At 59.7% G+C, this 20760-nt stretch overlaps 1 protein-coding gene across 5 annotated transcripts; it reads right to left on the reverse strand.

The window, feature by feature from the left end:
- Nucleotides 1-2780: 2780 nt before the first annotated feature.
- Nucleotides 2781-20689, reverse strand: NPHP4 (nephrocystin 4). Of its 5 annotated transcripts, none has more exons than XM_062012833.1 (28): nucleotides 20609-20689; nucleotides 20117-20285; nucleotides 19854-19985; nucleotides 18059-18231; nucleotides 17680-17744; nucleotides 17232-17387; nucleotides 16896-17032; nucleotides 16296-16456; nucleotides 16087-16213; nucleotides 14589-14756; nucleotides 14168-14297; nucleotides 12146-12189; nucleotides 11305-11489; nucleotides 11032-11223; nucleotides 10230-10405; nucleotides 9730-9890; nucleotides 9160-9340; nucleotides 7762-8210; nucleotides 7470-7687; nucleotides 7175-7364; nucleotides 6939-7022; nucleotides 6688-6844; nucleotides 6300-6385; nucleotides 5363-5448; nucleotides 4909-5080; nucleotides 4214-4393; nucleotides 3478-3621; nucleotides 2781-3317 (listed from the first exon to the last, which is right to left on the reverse strand). In XM_062012833.1, exons 2-28 carry the CDS (start codon nucleotides 20249-20251, stop codon nucleotides 3177-3179), a joined length of 4230 nt encoding a protein of 1409 aa, XP_061868817.1. In that variant the 5' UTR covers nucleotides 20252-20285; nucleotides 20609-20689; the 3' UTR covers nucleotides 2781-3176. The 5 variants fall into 5 exon arrangements, 4 of the variants coding, with proteins under 4 accessions (XP_061868817.1, XP_061868819.1, XP_061868816.1 ...); XM_062012835.1 differs by lacking the exon at nucleotides 20609-20689 and having other exon boundaries at nucleotides 7762-7964; nucleotides 8100-8210; nucleotides 20117-20363; XM_062012832.1 differs by lacking the exon at nucleotides 20609-20689 and having other exon boundaries at nucleotides 20117-20363.
- Nucleotides 20690-20760: the final 71 nt, after the last annotated feature.

Consider the following 20760-nt stretch of genomic DNA (forward strand, 5'->3'; position numbering starts at 1 on the left):
CTTCCCCTTGAGTTAACCTCATTAAAAGTGGCTTGAGACAAAACAGAGTCACTGCATGAGGACATCCCATGCCGTGCCCCACCCCGCATCGTGTCCCATCCTATGCCGTGCCCCATCCCACAGCCCCTGCAGCCGGCTGCCCGAGCGCTGCCCACCGTGGCACGCAGACGTTGTGCTGAGGTGCCCCGTGGCCTGACGAAGACAAAGCCAACTAATAAATTCATCTCAGGTGAACTAAAGCGTTGCATTTAGATTCTGACCTTTCAGCAGAAAAATGAATAATGCATTTCAAAATAAAACCTCATTTCAGACGAGGATCAAAACACTTCCAGTGGGAAACGCCGGGGCAACGCGTTATGGCACCGAAGCTGCTTGCTGTGTGGACAGCACCAGGGCAGCCCCTTCCCCAGGAGCCCCCGAGCTGCAGAGCTGTCTGCACAACCACAGGGAAAGTACATTTTCTAAACAAGAGGGTTCTGAGGTTTGTTCCCACAGACTCCCCTGGATGTGCAGTCAGCACACTATGCCCTGAAGCCTCAGTGCCCCGTGGGCAGCTCCTCAGGGGATGCCCAGGAGGTTTTACAGCGCAAGGGCTTCCCCAAGGGGTGCCATTGCAGCCCCCATGCTCCATGTGCTCTGCAAAGGGGCTCCCATCACCCTGGCCACAGCTCTTTCAGCCCCCACTTAGCACTACAAAAGTTAATCAGTAATAACCCGAGTGTCAGGTCTGCCTCTCCCGCCTGCCACCATAACCCCGTGGGCACAGAAGCCACATGGCCAACACGAATCCAAGGGCTCCATCAGCAGGACACGGCCTCCCACTACCCCGAGGCTGCTGCAGCCCCTGTGCCACAGTGGAGCCCCATCAGCAGCGGCTGCCAGGGCTGGTGCAGCCCCTGTGCCATGGCAGAGCCCCACAGGCAGCGGCTGCCAGGGCCACTCACAGACACGTCTGTCAGCTCAGACTTTGGCAGAGACTCTCAATACCCATTTCAGCTAATAGAGATCGCTGGTGCTGTCGCATTAGGGGGCTGGCGAGCTCCCAGCAAATATTATGGTGAGCCTTTGTTTAATTAGGGGCTTCTCAGGCAGATGCAATTTTGTCCTTATAATGGGAAAAATAAGCTGGGTTTTGAAGTTTGAGCCCAAGGAGAACCCTGCTAAAGCCATGCAGCTTGGGAGCTCATTCCCAGGCTGAAAAGGTATTTCACTGCTGCAGGAGCTTCTGCACCTAACTCCCATTTTCCTTGCCTTTTAAATCTCCTTCTTTCTATTTGCCCTTCATGAGCAGCCTCTCACTGGCTGGGTGTACATTAGACAGGCAGGGGGGACAATTTAGCTGCTTTTCCTGCCCCTCTGCTGCCATTCCTGCAATGCCTCCTACTTGTCCTGTCTCCAAAAGCCTGGGACAGCCTCCAGTGCCGAAGGCCAGGACCCCAGCGGTGCCAGCAGCCAGCACAGCTCCTGTGGGCAGGCAGTGTGGGCAGCCAGGCACCAGCGCCAGGCAGGGCTGTCAGCCCGCTCCTGCCTCCCCCACCTTCCAAACACAGCCACAGAAAGGTTGTTTGTTCTGAGGATCAGTAAAGTTCATCTGCTGCAGCAGGACAACGATGACTGCTGTCTGGGTAAGCAAATGCATGCTGATGGGTTTTCCATTGGCCCCACTCAGAATGGGAAATGCCAGCGCCAGCTGGACGAGCTGACAGAGGGTGAGGGGCCTGTGGAGGCACTGGGAGGTGGGGGGAGCCAACCTGGTCACCATCCCACAGCACCATAGCCTGGGCAGCAGCATGTGTGCTGGTGGCAGTCCCAGAGGCTGCCAGCATCGCCCTGAAGCACAGGGAGCCCACCTCAGACTCCCAGCATCACCCTGAGGAGCCCACCTCAGGCTCCCAGCATCACCCTGAGGAGCCCACCTCAGGCTCCCAGCATCATCCTGAGGCATGGGGAGCCCAGGTCCTGAGACAGGAGCTGAGACAGGAGACACTTCCATTTCCTGAAGGAAAACCCCATTTCAGCGTTGCTGAAGAGCCTGAGCAGTTCTGCAGCGGCCCCAGCTCTGCCCCAGCCCCTGCCCTGCGCCTCGCGCTGCCGCAGCCGAGGGTTCGGCTCCAGCTCCCTCCTAAGCCTCAAGAAATATTGTTCTATGAAAACCTAATGAAAATTATTCAGCTAATCTACTTTAATAACCCAACTCCAGGCCCTCTCTGAGCTGCAGACAGGATAATCAGTTTGAAAATATTAGCTGTCATTTCTGATCTGTCCGAGGGAGGCAGAGGAGCTCAGCACACGACTTCATCAGGGCTCCTGCACCCACAGAGGCAATGCAGCACTCCCAGGGCCAGCAGCCTCCTGGGGTCTGTGCAGCACCACAGCAGCATGGCCAGAGGCAGAGACTCTCCCTCTCCACCCCCTCTGCCTGGGTCAGCTCCCTTTTTACTCACCTTTCTGGGGTTTCCCCCCCTTCTCTCCATGAACCTGATGTGTCACAGTGTAAGTGAAGAGTGAGAGATGATCCACAAACTGGGGGAGCCTTTTAGTACCCAACAGGCAGGATGCTGATGGGCTGGAAGGGGGTTGACAGCCCTCAGTCCCACGGGGATCAGCCCACACCGGGTTTTTCCATCATTTCCCCTGCACAGCTCCTGCCCTGACCCTCAGGATGCTCCAGGGAAGTGGGGATGATGTCGGGAATCCCTCCCAGCACTTGGCACCACAGCTGTGGGGGCCAGAGAGGCCAAGAGTGGGCACCTCCCAAAGAAGAAGATGCTGACACAGGCTGCCAAGGCTGTGCAGCAAGTTTAATTGATCAACAATGAGTAAAAAAGTCTAGAAAACATCAGCAAGCGACTTGTGTGCGTACAAAACTCACCGTGAAATACGAAATACTTCACAAACGCGCTGCAGAGTCAGATCTGCAAACCTTTTAAGTTAAAAAAAGATTCCAAGGTGTCTAAAAGATAGTAGCACTTGACAAAAATCAAGGCATCCTGCAGCCACGGCGGGCAGCACCACACACACTGGCCCTGGGTTGTGCCGACAGAGCCGCACGGCGCCGCCAGCAGCCGCTGGGGGACAGCCGCAGCTCCTGGCTTGGCGAGGTGAGCGTGAGGAGACGGCGCTCCCAGCACGAGCCCTGGCCGGAGGGATACGGGCATCCAGGCAGCTGGGCACCCTCACTGGTACAGGACCTTCACACAGAAGGTCTCCTCGTTCTTGTCCTCATGGTCGTTGATGTGGATGAGGATCTCCTCCTCGCCCACGCTGCGGCTCGGGGCGAAGCGCAGCCCGATGGTGTAGACCTCCCCACCAGCGACCTGCAGGTCAGGCAGAAGCAGGATGCAGTAAGGAGCCCTCCCAGGCTCCCAGGGCCAGCGTGACCTGCCGGCCCTCTCACAGCACCGTGCCCTGCGCCTGCTGAGCACCGCGTGGTGCAGCTGGATGAGAGCTGAGCGGCCCAGCAGCAGGAGAACATACCTCGAAGGAGTCCTCCTTGAACTGCACGAGGTCGGGCCGGTTGGTGCAGAGGAAGTAGGTCCTGGGTGAGGGGTAGGGGTTGGTGTAGGTGATGCGCTTGTTGCAGCCTCTGCCGCCCGCCGCGGGCAGCGAGATCTCGAAGGCCTGTGGGCGAGCACAGGCTGTGGCACAGGCAGCACAGACCACAGCACGTGTCCCCCAAACCGACCACACCGAAACACCTCCCATGCACCACGGTGGGCATCCCAGGGGCACATCACCACACACCCCCTGCCCTTCTACAGACTACAGGTAGAAGGATAACGCCTTTCAGCAAAAGCATCCTCCATGTGGTGGCACTGGCATGGGGGCAGAAATCATTACGAGCCCAAACACAAAGGGCCAGGGGAGCAGCTGGGAGCGGTCTGTTTGCTCTCCAGCCAACTGCCAGCTGCCCATGGGGAGAGCCATGGCACTGGCAGCGGGCTGGCACTTGGCAGGACACCGTGGCATTGGTTTAAACACCTTGAACCTTGCCCCGTGCTGAGGGTTTCAGGAAAACATTTTTAAAAGAAATGCATCAGCCAGATCTAATTATGTGCCTGAGGCATGGCCTCAGCAGCACAGCACTGACAGAATGCAGCAGAGCTGACACAAAGGAGAGAGGCAGCAGCAGGATTCAGCCCCAGGTTACTGACCAGAGCGTGACTGCTGGCCCAGCACCATCACCGTGTTTACCCGGTATGTGCCACCATACCTTGGAGATGAGGGGCTGCCGGCAGGTCAGGCACAGCAGCCAGGAGGAAACCAGCTGGTGGGACTCCACATCCACCAGGTTGAGGTAGAGGAACCTGCTGCCGGCCCGCCGGGGCCGCACGCCGATGCGGAGCTCCTGGATGCCGTTGGCAGGGAGAAGGAAGGCGCCGTCCGGATCCACCTGTGGAAACCAACACCCAGCTGTGGCGGCCGGTCACACCTCCACAGCATCCAGCCTGCACAACAAGCTGCACTAACCACTCTGAAGAGCCTGTGCACTACAGGATGCCACTGAGGAGCTGCTCAGTGGAGAGCCAGCTCCTCTCCAGCCTGGGCATTCCCTCCCTCCCCTCCCAGGCTTCCCCCAGGGGACACTTCTGTGCTTGTTTATGGGACAGTGATGGAGTTTCTGTGCCTTTTACTATTCACATTTGCAATTACGGCCAAGCAAATTCTGAGGCAAACTGCGAGTCTTCAGCTGGTCTCATTAACGCAGATAATTTGCCCCCCGGGGTTTCTTGCCGATGATCCTACACACGACAGCTCTAATCAAAAGATAATTACCCCAAACACTTTACTGCGGTAAATTGTCCATAATTCCGAGTGGGCTGCCATTCCCTTTCTGGAGGGGGTTTCACAGGGCCAGTCTCCCTCCAAGCCCCCCGCTGCCAGCCCCAGTCCCAGCGCGGGGGTTACCTGCAGCTCCTGGGGGTGGGAGGTGAAGGCGCGGACCCTGCGCGGGGCCGGGGTGCCCCGCAGCAGCAGGGAGAGGCGGGCGAGCTGGCTGGCCGTGCAGCCCACGTCCAGGCGCTGCAGCGAGTGCAGGTACAGCTGCCAGATCTGCACAGGAGCCGCCAGCCACGCGTCCCTGCGGCACAGACACACGGCTCAGCGGGGGCTCCTTCCGTCCCAAAGCAGCGGCCGAGGCGGGGAGCGCCCAGCTGGCTCAGAACCTGCACCCCGGGATGCTCTGCCCAGGGATCATCTACAGGCACACAGAGCATTGCCAAACCCTAAGCTGAAAACATCCTGGGAAGCTGCTGCTCAGTGCAGCTGAGGAAGCCTCAAGCAGGGGGAATGTGAGCTCCCCCCCTACCCTGCCACACACCCGGGTTCGTGTTTCTTGCTGTCTGGGGGACCTGCTACTCACATGTAAATAGCAACAAAGAACTTCTTGATCTGTGGGCTTGGTCCTCCAGCTACTTTTAAGAAGATGTCCTGCGGCTCGCCGGGCCCCTGCGTGCAGAAAGCAGAGCATCGTTCCAACAGTCAGCCTGGGATCAGACCCACTAACGAGGGCTCCAGGGCTTCCTCCCCATCAGCAGAGGAGAAACCTGCCACCAACCCACTTAGGAAAGCAGATGCTCCAGCACCCAGCTAAACTCTGTTATTAAGTTATTACACAGCTTGGCTGAGCTCTTCCAGTGTTTTTAATTACAAAAGATGACACAAACGACTATCACATTCCAGGGCCGCATCTGTAATCAAATTTTGGCAACTTTTCCCCAAGTTTTCTAACAAGCCATAATCCAACTAACCACCCTACCGGCAATTAGCGACTGCCCTTCACTACCATCTGCACAGATGTGCCCAGGCTCATCTCCTTTCCTTTCCACCTTGCCCAGGCGCAGAGTGAGCCCACAAAACACGAGCTGGGCACTGCAGAGAGGGGCTGTGCCTGGGGAGGGATGCTGAGGGAGGGGTGGGCTCGGCCCAGGGAGCACTCCAGCCCTCCCCACTGCCTGGTGATGCTCTGCCACACGCTCGGAGGATGCACTGTCCTCCACCTCCATGCCCAGAGAAAGCTGCTTCTCCACAGCACCTTTAATCATCTGGTGTCTGCTCAAAAGAACAAGCAAGTACAGGCTGCTGTGCCACGTAAGGTGCAACATCCATCTCCAGCCACAACCACAATGAGGCTCTGTTTAAACTGTGAATATTGGTGATTGTGGCTCTGGTAGCGCCGGCGTTTCACCGCCACGGGCTGGCAAGTGGGGATGCCCCATGGGGCACAGCACTGCTCTGCCAACAGAAACCACCCATGGGAGGACACCAAGGACAGACCAACCCCACAGCATAAGCAGTACCATGTTTTTGGTTTCACAGATGATGTCGGGGTCACTGCAGCGAACAAATACCTCTGGCTGCCACCCCGGCGTCCGCACCGGCGCGCCTGCGGAGGACACACAGCCAGCTGAGGCCACAGGCAGCACGTCCTGCGCTCACTGCTCCGCACCCCACGCAGCCCCAGAGCAGAACCCTCGCACCAGGCTCCCAGCAAGCTACAGGGGCCTGCTGCTGCAGGGAGTTAAATACAAAATGAATGCAGGAGAGCAGATTAAGGGTGAGCTGGGAGCTCGAGGACACAGACACAAGCTCTTTGGATGCCACCTGCAACCCCAGGAAGGCCCCTACAAGCCACAGAACAGTCATGAGGAAGAACCCAAGCACCCACCGGGCACGCCGTGGGCTCACCAGGAAGGGTGTGCCATGGGGGCAGCCGAATGGTCTTCTTCAGGAAGGTGAGCTCTGGGTGGTAGAAGCGGAAGGTCTGATCCACCACGTGGGGCTGCGGCTCCACCTTCACCTGCAGGAGCGCGATGGGCTTCCCCCCGCTCACCTGGAAGGAGACCTGTCCCAGGCATGGGAGAGGGATGCAGATTCACAAGAGTGATGCTTCGCCTCCCACGTAGCCCCTCGGGCACTGTTTTCACCCACTCCCTCACCTGGATGTGCTTTGTCTGCCCAGCCCCGCTCTTCCCCAGGGAGTGTGTGGCTGCATGAGCACCGGTGCCCAGCCCTGCCGGCCCCTGCGAGTGTGAGAGCGGATTGCCTGGGGATGCGGCCCTGCTACAGCTGTGCAGTGCCCTCCTGGCTGTGTCCCCCTGCCCAGCTCAGGCAGACACAGCTGAGGGAAACACTTCCTACAGGGAACAGCTCAAAACAGGGGCCCAACACCTACCTGTGCCACGGTGACTGCGGGGTCTGCAGAGAAGGTCTGGTATTTAAAGGGGATGCGGATGGTCTCCTTGGGGCGCAGGTAGACCTGAGGCCTGTGGTCGTCACGGAGGTGGAACATCTCCTCCTCCACCGGTGTAACGCTCTTGGTCAGCTCCTTGAAGTGACGCCACTCCCTGGGGTCCAGGATGACGCTGGGGGAGCGAGGAGCAGAGGTGCCGGTGAGGACTGGTCAGGAGCCGGCGCCACCCTGGCACCTCCCCACACGCACACACGGGAGGCCCTGCTTCGGCCCCCACCTGAGGTCAGGGTGGTCAACCTCGATGGTCACGGTGTGCTGGACGCTGTAGGGGTTCTTCAGGGCAAACTCGAAGAACTCCGCCGTCCCCATCACGGCGCGCACGGTGTGTGTGGAGGTGATGGCCTGGCTGAGCACCCGCGAGATGCTCTCGCCCTTGGTGTGCTCCCGGTACGCGTCGATGATCTGCAGGTCCCGCACGTGCCGGGCGCACCGCTCCTGCCCCGGGACGGAGGGGACAATGAGCCCAGAGCCACCACGGCGTCTGCAGCGCCCAATATCCCTCTCCTCACCGAGAGCTGGGACATCCTCCCGCTGCCGGCGTCCTCCCGCTGCCGCACCAGCGCCATGCGCCGCAGCTTGCGCCGCCGGGCTGCCGCGGCCTCGCTGTGGGCAGCCGGGGGGCCCGGCCGCGGCTCCGGCCGCTGGCTCTGCAGCACAGCCGCCAGCTCGCCGTCCACCTCCACCAGCCGCCGCGCCCGCGACACCCACCCGCCTGCGGGAAGAAGCGCCATGGCACCGGTGGCGGACCCCAAACCTGCCATGGTGCCGGGAAAGGGAAGGAGACCACCACACCACGGCTGGGGGTAAAGCGCCGGCAGCACGGTGCCACAGACTGGCACAGACTCACCGCCGGCCGCGCTCAGGGGGATGCAGCTGCCGGGAGCACCGTCAGGTGGGGGCACGATGCGGGACGGCTGCGGGGACGGCGGCTGCCCCGGGGCCTCCTCACAGAGGTGGCCTGAAACAAGCAGAGACAGGGAAAACGTCCATTTGTCATCATTATAAAGCCTACTGCAGATTTTTGTCCTCAATGCAGCGCTTTACAGACCTTTCTTAAAGCAGGAGCAAATAGCTGGCAGCTAACGATGCCCTGCGGCTCTGCCCCCAGAGCTGCCTGCTGTGCCAACCACACAGGCATCTGCCCATACCCAGCACAGCACCAGCCCCGGAGGCAGCGCTGAGCCCCTCACCCGCCCCAGCTCCCACTTCCCTGCTCCCCACCCGCTCCTGCTGCCATCCCCACTCCCACACAGGTTACACCAAGCAGGGCACAACCAGGCTCTAAGCCCAGTGGGTATTTACCCAGCCTTACAGATCCCTCCCCCATCCCCGGGCAGGGCCATCGAGATTTTCAACACTACAGTGCTTTGAAACCTAAAAAGAGGACAGGGGGTGGGAGAAAACAAAACAACACAATGAAAAGGAGGCTGTTGTCCTGCTGCAGCATCTCTGCTCCCCTTTTCTGTTGTGGTGTTAAACCTCTCCTGGGTCGTGAATCTCAGATTCTCCTTCCCAGGAGCTTATCAGCCCTTTGCAGGCAAAGTATGGAAATGATGATTGCAGATATCTTATAACGGAGCTAATCTTCCCTCTGAAGATAAGAGTTTAAAACCCGGAGTCACTGCACGTTTATAGGACAGGGAGTTAAACATATAATGTCAGAGCAGGCAGCAGGTTCCGGGGAGAACAACGTCCTTACGGGGTGGGTTTAGCTCGGGTGCAGCCCTGGGCACGCTGTGCCCTTCTCCCACAGTGTGGGACCCAACTGCGCCGCGCTGGCCCCGCGCCGACGGCCTCCCCGACACCTTGTGCAGGGACCAGAGGCACAGCCAGGAGCTGCCGCCCGGCCCGAGCGGCTGGTGCCGGGTCAGGAGGCGCCCGGCACGGGGCACAGCAGCTGCTCTTACCGACGTTGGCCAAGCAGAGGTGCAGGCGGCCCCGCAGTGCCACGCGCACGCCGAGGGGCCACAGGGCTCCGTGCCGCACAGCCTCCCGGCCCAGCACCACCACCTCCGGCTCGTACTCGGTCGTGGTCACCTCCAGCTCGTGGTGGGTCCTGACGGCCGCCCGGCCCTGGCGCAGCAGCGGCTGAGGACAAGGTGAGGAGTGACTGGGGAGCCTGGCCTCAGGAGCTACAGGGTTTGGGTAAAGACGGCTCTGGATGTCTGGGGCTGGGCCCTAGAATACTGCAGGAGTTCCAGGGAAGTGGAGGACAGTTAAAGTCTGGCCATCACTATCAAGGAGAAGATGACAAATCCTGCGATTAGGGGCTTGTCAGGCTGATACTGGTCTCAGTGACACTGAGGGACTGACAGCAACTCGATTGCTAAAGACACAAGGGTAAAGCAACAGCACCTCAACATGTGATCAAAGGGAGAGTCAGGCTCTTCCTTAGCACTCCTGCACACCAAACAGGGGATCCCCACCGTTAGCAGTCCCAAGGGCTTGCAGGGAAAGACCTGCAACGTAACTGATACCTTCAGTTTCACGGCAGCTGAGCCGACCAGGAGCAGGGAGTCTCCATCCCAGACGTCAATCTGGAGGCTGTGCTCGGCCAAGTAGCGCAGGAACCAGCGCTGCTCCCCGGGCCGCAGGAACGCGGGCTCCACCAGGTACCTCAGCTGCAGCCCCGGCGGCCCTGCGAGACATGGGCTGGGTGACTCCTGGCACCAGCATTTACTAAGACACAGAAACACCCAAGTGCCTTCAGCTGGGAGGGTCGGGGCCGCTCACTCCAGGCACTGCACAGTCACATCTTGCCTTTCTCTACAGAGGCACCTGGCTGCAGCGAGAGCCTCAGCTCCTGCCACCAGCACTCAACAGTGTTTTACTTCAAATGTTGGACATTGTGAATGTTTTCAATGGTGCCACACAAAGAAGCAGAGCTTTGCTATTAAAGCAGACGTGGGCTCATTTCTCAGCCCAAATCCCACCGACAGAAGAGTGGCCACACAGTGATGCCAAAGCCAGAGCTTACCGGTGCTGAGGGTGCCGTCCTTGTTGAGCTGGACAAGGAGCTGTGCCGGCACCGCCAGTCCCCCGGCCGTGCCCACCAGCTGCAGCCGTGGCGTGGTGACTGGTGGGAAACGGTAGAACTGGAAGGTGAGGAAGATGGTCTGTGGCCACGTCCCCTCTGCACCATCCTGGGCATCCCTTGAGGGAGAGAGAGGGGTTTGTGATTAGTTGGTGGTGCACTATCTCCCCCCATCATGAGCTCCTCGTGCGTTTGGCACACACCAAGAGGCAGAAGAACAAGAGAAGATCAGCAGCATCACAAGTATTTGGACTTCTCTGAAGACAGTGGGCATATGGTTTGCCTTGGCTTTCCAAAAAGCTTCATCATTGCAGCTGTCTCCCACCATATGCTGTGCTGGAGGAGCCCAGCACAGGCAGCATCCTCCCCTCACACAGCACACTGCCATCCATGGAAAAACACAGGTGGGGCCTTATCCAGCCAAAGCCAACCCTGTGGGTGCCAACTGTCTCAACTCGTATCTGTTCATGGAGAAGCTCTGCATTAAAGAGCTTTTACATCACACTGTGGCTAAGGGAGACAACTAAAGAAGTAGGACTTTGATTTAAGAGTGCCTGGAAAGGACAAGTGCATCAACACAACACCCTCCAGGGCTTTGCCTCCACAGCAGCTGCTGAGGGAAGTGGCCCCTTTGCAAGGACTTCTCCTGCTCAAGCAGAGTGCAGCAGGATTTTGGGAGAGGACTCTCCCCCAAGAGGCCCCAGGACCTGTCTGCAAAAGGCACCAGGAAGAGCTGCCATCTCACCTGTCAAAACCAAGGAACTGCAGCACTACTTCATTGCCTTGCAGAGGGTCAGCTTCCTCCAGCTGCAGGCTGAAACTCACGGGGTCCCCCGGCTCCGAGACTTCCACCGGCTCCTGGTTGCAGTCCAGGATCTCGGGGAAGCCGGCGGCGTGCAGGCGTGCCAGGGAGGCACGGGACGGCAGCGTGGGGGAGCTGAGGGAGACACAGGGCTGAGCCACGGGGCAGCGGCTGCGGGACCCCGGCACGGCGGCAGCGGGGCTGCGGGAACATCACCTGCCTGCCTGCAGCCCCACGGCAGCCACGGGCACCTGCAGCGGGGCGAAGGGCAGCGCTCGCAGCTGCTCCCCAGCGCTCGGCTCCGCGTCCGGAGAGCCGAGGGCGGCTTCCAGGTGAGTGATCCCCGCTCCCTGTGCCGGGACCCGGCCCCGAGGCACAGCCGACAGCTGGGACACTGAGAGCTGGCAGGAGAGGGCAGAGCGTCAGCACCCGCAGCCGTGCCGGGGGAGCGGCCCCCAGGCAGCCCACCCTGCCGGCAGCCCCTCCTCAAGCAGCTCCGATGCCACGTGCCACGGCACAGCTCAGCTGCCTGTGGGTTTGCACCTCTGTTGCCTATTTCGCTGCTGAGCTTTTCCCTGGCAAGGGGAGGGACGGGAAAATGCAGCAGGAAGGATCAAACCGTTCAATGTGGTCTTATGAAGTGTTTCATTTCATCAAAAATATTTGTGTGCATCGATCCCTGCACCGAGATATAAAAGCCACAAAGAGGGAGCTCAGCATTCACAGCTCCCCTTAAACCCCAGTAGCCCTGCACGGAGAAACCGTGCGTCACTGTCAGCACGTACCAGGGACAATAGTGCACAGCAAATCTGGGCTGTCAGAAAACAGACCTGCCCTCACAAAGATATGTGGGGTGTGAAAAGAGCTGAGGGAATCTTGCCCAGCACCATCAGGCAGGATCTGGTTTCCTGTCCCAGAGGAGGTGGACTTGAGCAGGACACTCAGTGCCTCTCAGCTGAGGTAGTCAGGAAAATGGGCAGAGGATGGGACTGGGAACATGTTCCAGCACAGAGGCAGCCCCCACACCACCCACAGCCACTGGCAACGGGACACTCACCCCTGGTCCCCGTGGGGAGGCCGTTGGCAGCAGGGCTGTAGAACCTGCAGAGAGGGAGGGAACAGACACTGCAGCAGAGCCATCGCCCCTGGACTCGGCTGCACCCCCCACCAATAAGCTCTTTCCTACCTCCTCATGAACCTTTTCAATCCTGGGGGTGAAACCAGCTCAGTGAGGTGCCTTACCATTGCTCAAGCACTTATCTGACTTATTTTTTCCAACAACACTGTTGCCTGGAGGGGTAACACAGCCCATCTCCAGAGCCATCGTTACTCTGCCTGGAATCAGGCTGACTGCTGCAAGAGGCAGCTCCTCCGTCCCCAGCCAGCGCTGCCTGCCCCCGGCCACGCAGTGCTGCCCAAGCGGGATGCCTAATGAGACGTGAAACTTTTAGGATACTTAAGGTTTTCGTGGCTCCTCAGCTATTTCCTGTCACTCCCTTCATCTGCTCGTGGTTCATGCCCCGAGTCGGTTGGAGCTTTACGGTGTTTCCATGTGGCTGCTCGGCTCATGCGCCGGCACAGCTGAGCTCGCTGCGGGTCCTTCGCAGCAGACCAGGGGCACGGATGCTCTGTCTCTGCATCCAAGTGATGCAGAGACCTTGTTTTGCTTTCACCACCCCATACATGCCAGCTATTTCATGTCGACTGCTGTGCAAAGGAAACCACCCTGTATCGCTTCTGCCTAAAACACTTTCTCACAGTTGGGATGCTTTGGTGAGTGGCAAAGAGGCGATGGACAGATCCAACAGTGCCTCCAGCAGCTGAGCCAACAGACCACAGACTTGGCCTTCCCTGGCCAAAGGTGTCAAATAGGGGCACGTTTTCCAATGCAGATCCACAAGAAGCTACCCGAACACTCTCCTCAGCAGCTCAGCTGCAGACTGGCTCTCACATGTGGCCACTCACCTCACAGCCCAGCTCCTGGACCAGCACTGCACCTCCCAGACTCTCCCAGAAGCCAGGGAAACACCACGCAGCTCATGCCCTAAAATCCCCCTGTGGGGCATCTCCCTGTGCCAGGCACCCTCCTGCACCCCAGCACTGGGCTGCAAGCTCACGGCAGCGTGCGCTCGCTGCTCCCTTCACCACACCACAACTGCCTCCAAAGGCATCCAGAACACCCAGCAGCGATGCTGAGCAGAGCCCAGCCCTGCACACCCCCAGCCCTCCCCATCCACCCGAGAACTCCCCGCTCCAGAGCCCGTCACGCCAGCAGGCCCAGCTCCTGGCTGGCAGAGCACCGGGATGCACGGCAGCACAGCCATGGTGCCACTGCCATCTCGTGGAAGGCACAGCCACGCCAGAGCCAGCACGGCAAGCAGCAACCACAGCCACAGGCATCATCCAGACAGTGCACTGGCGGCCACCGGCTGCCCAGGGGAGCTGGGTCATCTCCCAAAACACACTCAAATGGTGTCAGTACCCAGAGCACCGCACTGAGACCCGCCTGGGAGCATGAAGGAAAGGGAATTTGTTTCCCAACCACAACAAAAAGGGCGGGAACAAGCCAGAGAAATTTCCAGGAGCCCAGGGCATCAGCTCCACTCCTCAGCCCAGGCCAATGGCACTGAAACCCTGACACCCATCACAGATGGACAGATGCAGCCGTGCACGGGCAGTCCACTTTGCTGCACGTGCCACTCGAACGTGTGCTGCCGTCACACTCCCTCAGCAGAACACCACAAGCCCATAATCACCATCTCTCCTGTCCTGAGGACTGGAGGGATTCAGAGTTCAGAGGGATGAGCAGCAGCACTGTCAGGAGCAACACACTGTTTCCATCCAGCTGCTCTGGGTTTGAACACAGGACCCAAACCAGGAGCAGGATGGTGCCGCTGGGGGAATTTTGCTGTCACGGGGTAATTTTGCAAGTTAAAAAGTGAAAGCTCAGCTCACTGAAAGCTTGGTTCACTCTGGTAATTCATAAACTTATCTCACTGAAACTTGGTGTATTTTCTCCCCAGCAGACACCAGTGCCACACTCCACATTCTAAATGTCAGCGATCTGGAAAGCACTCACTCAGCGGCGGCGTGGGAGGCTCCTGCGGCTCGTCCCCGTCTCTGTGCAGCGTCTCCGCTCCAGTTACAAGATGTTCTTCCGAATCAGTGGAAACATGGAATTGGACAGTCCCAGACTCCACGTGCTTCCCCTGAAGTTGGAAGTGCATGGCTTTTAGGCAGTGTGCTACACACAGCCTCCCTCACATCCCCAAGGGACGACCCCCTTGCCCTGCAGCCAGGGAAACGCTGGTGCAAGCCAGAGGCAGAGCTAACAAGGGCTTGTACTTTAGTCTCTGACCAAATGTCTCTTCCCACGACTCTTCACTCACTCACAGACTCGCAGTTTGCCCATCACCCAGCACTCAAACAGGTTTTGGCAAAGAGCCCGTCTCGTGGCCGCTCCGTGCAGGCACCGCGATGGGCAGCGCAGCAGCCCTTACCTGGCGGGAGCTGCTGCCGGTGCGGTAGGCCAGGGCTTGGCAGGGGCCGCGCTGGGCACCGCCGCGCAGGGGCAGAACCACCTCAGCCTCGTCGGCATCCAGGACGGGGCTCCAGACGGCCCAGCGCACCGAGCGCATGTCGGCTGCCTCGCCGGCACCGGGCAGGGCCTGTGAGCAGAGCACACAGCCTGAGGCTGGCATTACCCCCCTCCTGCAGGCGTCCCTGCTGCAGGCAGGCACACCTCATCCCCTCACCAAGGAACTAGAGCATCAGCAGCATATCATAACGCTGATACGATACCCAAGCACAACGTGATGCTTTCCAAAAATAAGAGGGTTTTCCTGCCTTGTATTTAGCACATGCAGCCTCAGCCAGACACCAGCACCCAGTCCAAGGGCTGTAACCCCCTCCCTCAAGCAGCAGCATCAAGGGATGCACGTTTGACCCCCACCCTGACAGAGGGAAAAGGCAGCACAAAGGCTTCCCCTTACCTGGCTCATCCACAGCCACCCCTGGCACCGCAGGAGAGACACAGAAGGGCACTGAGAGGCCTCCCCCAGCGCCCACAGCCACCCCCACAGAGCTGAGAGCTAATTCTGGCACGGAGGGCAGGGCCAGTGGCTCCACAAGCAGCTTTGGGATTAACTGCTCTGCACAAGGACTGTGCCACAGAACCAGCTCCACCACAGCACGAAGCACAGCCACAGGTCTGTGTCCCCAGCCCCAGATATCCACAGGTCCTTGGGCTTCAGCTCTTTTAAAGAGCTCAACCCAACACAATTGCCAACAGCAAGGCTCAGCTTCTCCTCCTCAGCCAGTACAAATCCCTCTGCCCTGGCACGGGTGTCCCTATAAAGAAATAAATACCCATTCCCCCCTCCAGTTTTGCTCTGAACAGCACTAACAGGATAGGACACTCCTGCATTTCAGTGGCACCAAACAAACCCACAGCCATTGAGCCACAACAGGAGCTAAGGGCTCCAATAACAAAGAGCCTCTGGAGGGGAGGACTGAAGGGCTTACTGAAATCGACTTAACCTGCAAAAAGGTTAGACTGAAATACACACAAAGGACCGGTAAGTAGGTGTTAACGAGCATGGTGTCTGCAGTCAATCCAGAGAGCTTCCTGGCTTTCAGAGGCTGAAGCTCCCAGAAACAACCTCAGCATTCAGGGAAAAAAAACCTCAGTAGGAGGGGTTAATGTGTCAGTATAAATGCTAAAATCTTTGTATAACTAAAACAAGATGGAATTTTCCCAGTCGGTTTGTCAGAACACTATGGGAATGCTGCAGGCTGCATTTCCCCATGTACAGGTACACAGTGGACAGCGTAGCCACATGGAGTTAAAATGGTTCATAGAGCCTTTGGCAGGATACTCTGGGCAGCTCGTGGAAAGCACCAGGACATGGAGACTGAGGAGGGAGTCACTCAGCAGAGCTCATGGCTGGTCTCTGCTGCAGAAGGGGTGGAGATGAGGTGCAGGTGCCCCAGCCCTACCTTCCCAGCAGCTCTCCCCGAGCTGCAGAAGACATACTCCAGCTGGAAGCAGACCCGAAACGCCGGGTGAGGGACCATTTCGCTCAAGTGGATGCGGCTCCTCAGGACCAGGGCTTGACCTTCACCCCTGCGCCAGGACGGACACGCGACCGTCAGCAGCACCCAAGGCAGGAGGGAAGCAGCACGGGCAGCAGAGGGTCTCCCCTTACCTGGCCCCCATGCCAGGCACCCCTGGGCAGCCACCAGCCTCAGCCTCGGGCACCAGCACGGCCACCTGCGGGGTCTGGACGAAGCGCAGGCCGTTGTGGACGCCGACGTGCAGCCGCCGCTCCCGGACCCCCAGCCCATCGCCACCGGGCACGGCGCTGGCCTGCGGCAGGAGAGTTCCCCAGCTCGGGCAGCGTGACACCGCAATCCCCCCGCACCACCCACGGCCCTGAACCCACCTCCTGAGGGCTGATGGATATTAAAACCCTTTGTGGCAGAGCTGGAGCAAGCCTGGCAAATAAAGGCCCTAACGAGACGTGCCCAGCGTGCTCTGCATCACATCTCTGCATTTCCCAGAGCACAGCTAACCCAAGCACTCCTCATTAGTGTCTGCACGTTCGAAACAAAGCCTACAGAGAGCACACCTGTGTGCTAACCCAGCAGCAAAGCAAAAGGCTTGCACAGCAAAACCAGCTGGAAACTCCGAGCAAAACAATTACATGAGGGCCATTGACCTGAACCTTTCTGCTCCCCTGTGAAGGAAGCAGCATCCCCACTGCTGCTGCGCTGAGCTTCCCCTCCTGCAGCCCCAGGGGCTGTACCTGAAGTAAGCGATCCTCGTTCAGCAGCTCCAGCAGCTCCTCCTCAAACTCCTCCAAGGAAGGGAGCAGCTGGACACGCAGCTTCTCCAGGTAGCAGGTGACCGGCTTCATCAGCCGGGGCTTCTGCAAGCAGTCGCCTGAGAAGTCAAGGGAGTGGCTCCAAGTCAGGCTGTGGCCCTGCCAGCCCGTGCAGGGGCAGAGGCTCTGGCCAAGGAGCAGTGCTGCAGAGAACCCATCAATGCTCCCACAAACTCCCAGAAGCCCTGGACCTCCCAGGGGACCTGCTGCCTTCAGGAGGAGCAGCACAGGCAGCAGGGAAAGGGAAGGAGCCCTTACTTGCACCTCCTCGTGCTGGCAGCAAGCCAGGAATGGTCTGCAGCCCAGACAACAGAAGGTTTTCAGGAAGGAGGTGAAATACTGTCTCCAGGGGTTGGTGGGGCTTCAGGGCATATTGCAGGTGGCTCTTCTCCATCACCATCAAGTATTTGTTCTCTGAAGGAGAGAAAACGTCCCCAAATGACCAGAACTGGAGCAGCCAGCCTCACAGCACCGCTGTGCAAGACACCATTATCCACAAATGCACGTGCTGAGAGCCAAGGAAGCCCTGGGTTTGGCTGTGCTCCTGGGTTTGGCTGTGCAGGCACCTGCCCGCTGGCAGCAAGGCACAGCTCCTCAGCACTGCCAGGCACGGACCACACATCGCATCAGCCACACACACGATGCTCGTGCAGGTAAGAGAAGGTGCCAAGAAGGGAGCAGGGTGCAATGTCCTGCTGCTGCTTACTTTCCAGAGGGTCCTGGAAGCGTGGATGCAGTAAGGCACGTGGTGTCCCATGGTACAGCTTCAGTCTGAAAGCAGAGAGACGCAGGTCACGGTCAGTAAATCCACCCTGAAGCACATCTTCATCTTCCACAACACCTCTGCTCAGCACTAAGAGCCCATTGGCCAACTCACTGCCCACAGAAAAACCTGATCCTTTAGGGCAAGGACAGGCACTGCTTACAAACCCACCGCTGCTTCCCCAGCAGGGAATAATTCCAGGTTTCTGAACACTGGCTTTGTTTCTGCACCCCAGGACGACCCTTTCTCTCCCCCAAGCAGCCATGCACGTCGCTACCCCAGTTCCCAGCGTGGCCCATCACAGGGTGACGGGGGCACCTACGCTCTGTCCTCAGCGGCCGGCTCCGTCGCCTCCGACCCGCCGCCGAAGAGGGGGATGAGCCCAAAGCCACAGGAGCGGTGCTGAGAGCCTCCATCCCCTCTCCCAGCCGCCACCACCACTTCCACGACAGCAGCAATGCCGGGCTGGTTCAGAGAGGTGTGGAAGTACACAGTCTGGGACAGGAAAGGAGAGAGAAAGGGTATTTCAGAGCCACTGGCATCAGCTGTGGGCAGAGCTATACCTGCTGCATTTGGACAGCCAGCAGTGCAACCAGAGCAGCCTCTAAAGCTTCCAAACAGCAGCTCATGACAAACAATCTCTGCCACTGCTTGGAAACCTCAGCCTCCCTGAATGGCAAACATCACTAATCTTTTGTTGCCAACACCCATTTTCCAGAGCAATTCAGAGGCTGCAGACCCCCTCAGTGCAGGGCTTCAACACGCCCCCCTAAGCCTCACACTGGCAAAGCCAAAGGGGCTGGAAACCCTCCTGCTGTATGGAAAGGAGAAGGGGGTGGCCTGGACCTGAGGACAGCAGGGAGATGGGACACAGGTCACCTCCCTGGGACAGGATTTAAAGCTAGGTTAATCTTTCTATTAAGAACTCATTACCGTGGTGTCACAGGGAAACGTTTACTGTAATCACAGGCTGTCAGGAAGGGATAACGGAGAGAGACATTACTGCATCCACCCAGGGAAATAAATCCTTATTCTATTATCTTTTATAGCACAACGCTGAGGTGGCTGCAGGCCCGTGGCTGCAGGCCACTGAGCAGACACAGAGCCCTCAGAGCAGAGCCCTCCTGCAACCAGGCCTGCTGCTCCCTCCGAGGGCACCAACAGCACTGCGAGGGCAATGCAGCACGGGGGTCACTCTGACCTGCCACACGTGCAGATCCCAGCCCCTGCCCACGCACCTTCCTCCTCTGTCGAGGGCACAGGCAGCAGCTCGGCACGTGGCCTGTGTGGGCAGAGGATGCAGTGCCTAGGACACTGGGGCAGCTCCCTCTGGCAGCTTTCCTGGCACCAGCAGTGCCTTTCCTCCTGCCCTCACACTTCACAAACAGATTGCATTCTACATGAACTCTTTCCAGCATTAAACTGCTGAACATCACAAAGTCAAACCATGGCAGTGCTGGGCCGGCCATCACATCATGCCCACAGCTGCCCTCTCCTCTGCCCCAGCACCCTGGCAACGTCCCCAGCAGAGCAGGCTGCAGAGGTACAAAGGGTCAGCATTTCACAGCCTCAACACCCCAAACCTCCAGCCAACTGCTCCCAGTGCCCAGGAAGCCTGTGGATGGAGGGACGGTGGTCAGGAAGGCACGTAGCCAGGTAGAGAGTGGTGCCACGGTTTTCCCAGCACAGCCATAGCTTTTCCTCCTTCCCTCTTCAGAATAGCAGGGGTTGGCTGGTAATTAAAACTCTCGTGGAAGACGTGTGTGCACCAACATGCCTCAGGCACCGCTACTGATGTAAATAACTGCACCCGCGGCACAGGAGCTGCACAGTCTGAGCTCCAGGAGCTGCAAACGGGAGTTTAAGGAGCAAACGTGACACGCTGGCTGCCTTCCACACCACGGGGCAGCGGGATCGGCCCAGCAGCACGGCGCCGGGCGAGGTCAGCTCCAGGTAAGCAGAGAAGCGCTGTGCGGCCGGCAGCGGCTCCCTCCCTCCCTCCCCGCTCGTGGGGAAACACTGCTCCCTGCCGCCGGCTCTGCAAACAGCAGCGGCTCCCCGCCGCACCAGCCCCACGGGGAGCCCCTTCTCGGGGAGCCCCCGTCCCGGCGCCGTACCTCGTGGAAAGCCGCCCTGGCCGGGCGCGGCGGGGTGACCCGGGCAGCTCGCCAGCCGCTGTGCCACGTCCTCCCGAAGAAATGGTGGTAGGTGGCATCAAAGAGGGAGAGACGCAGCTGGTACTCGGCTCCCTGCAAGGCACGGACAGGAGCGCTGCGGCCGGCTGGGTGACAGGCCAGCTCAGCGGCGCCAGAGCTGCAGAGAACACGCACAGCAAAACCGGGACGGCTGAAAGCAGCTCTGCAGAGCCGAGCCCCCTTACCTGGGCGAGGGCGGCCCCTTCCAGGTACTTGAGGACGCAGCGGAAGGCCGTGGAAGGCAGCGGGCGGCCCCGCCTGCGCTGGCTGTGCGGAGGAAGGGCGAGGGTCTGCTCAAACATCCTCCGCCACTCGCTCATCGTGCTCCCGGCATCGGCTACGGCCCGTGCCCGGCTGGGGACGGAGGGGGGAACACCGGCTCGGGGAGGCGCTCCGCACCGCGGCAGCGCACACGCAGCCACGCGGCGGCCCGCCCGCGGCGGCGCGGCCCGAGAGCGGCCCCGGGGCACGGAACGCCCGGCAAGGCGGCGGCCCCGCAGCCTCCGCTGCTCCCGCGCCACAGGACCGCTCCGCGCACCGCCCCGCGTGTGCACGCACGCACACACCCAGGTGCCGCTGCCCCGCCGGGACCACCCGGCCCCGGCCCCGCACCGGGGGACAAACAGCCGCGGCCGGCGGAGCGCGCACCACCCGCCGCGTCGGGCCCGGCCACTCACCGCGCCCCGGCGCCATCATATCGGGCTCGACCAACCTCTCGCGGCGCCGGGGGGAGACGGATGTGCCGCCGCGCTCATCACCCCATCACCCGCGCTCCTGCGCTCCCCGGTCGGCCGGCGGCGGCGAGAGACGGCGGCAGCGCGGTGTCAGA

Source organism: Colius striatus, chromosome 21 (genome assembly GCF_028858725.1).
Source record: "Colius striatus isolate bColStr4 chromosome 21, bColStr4.1.hap1, whole genome shotgun sequence".
Lineage (NCBI taxonomy): Eukaryota > Metazoa > Chordata > Aves > Coliiformes > Coliidae > Colius > Colius striatus.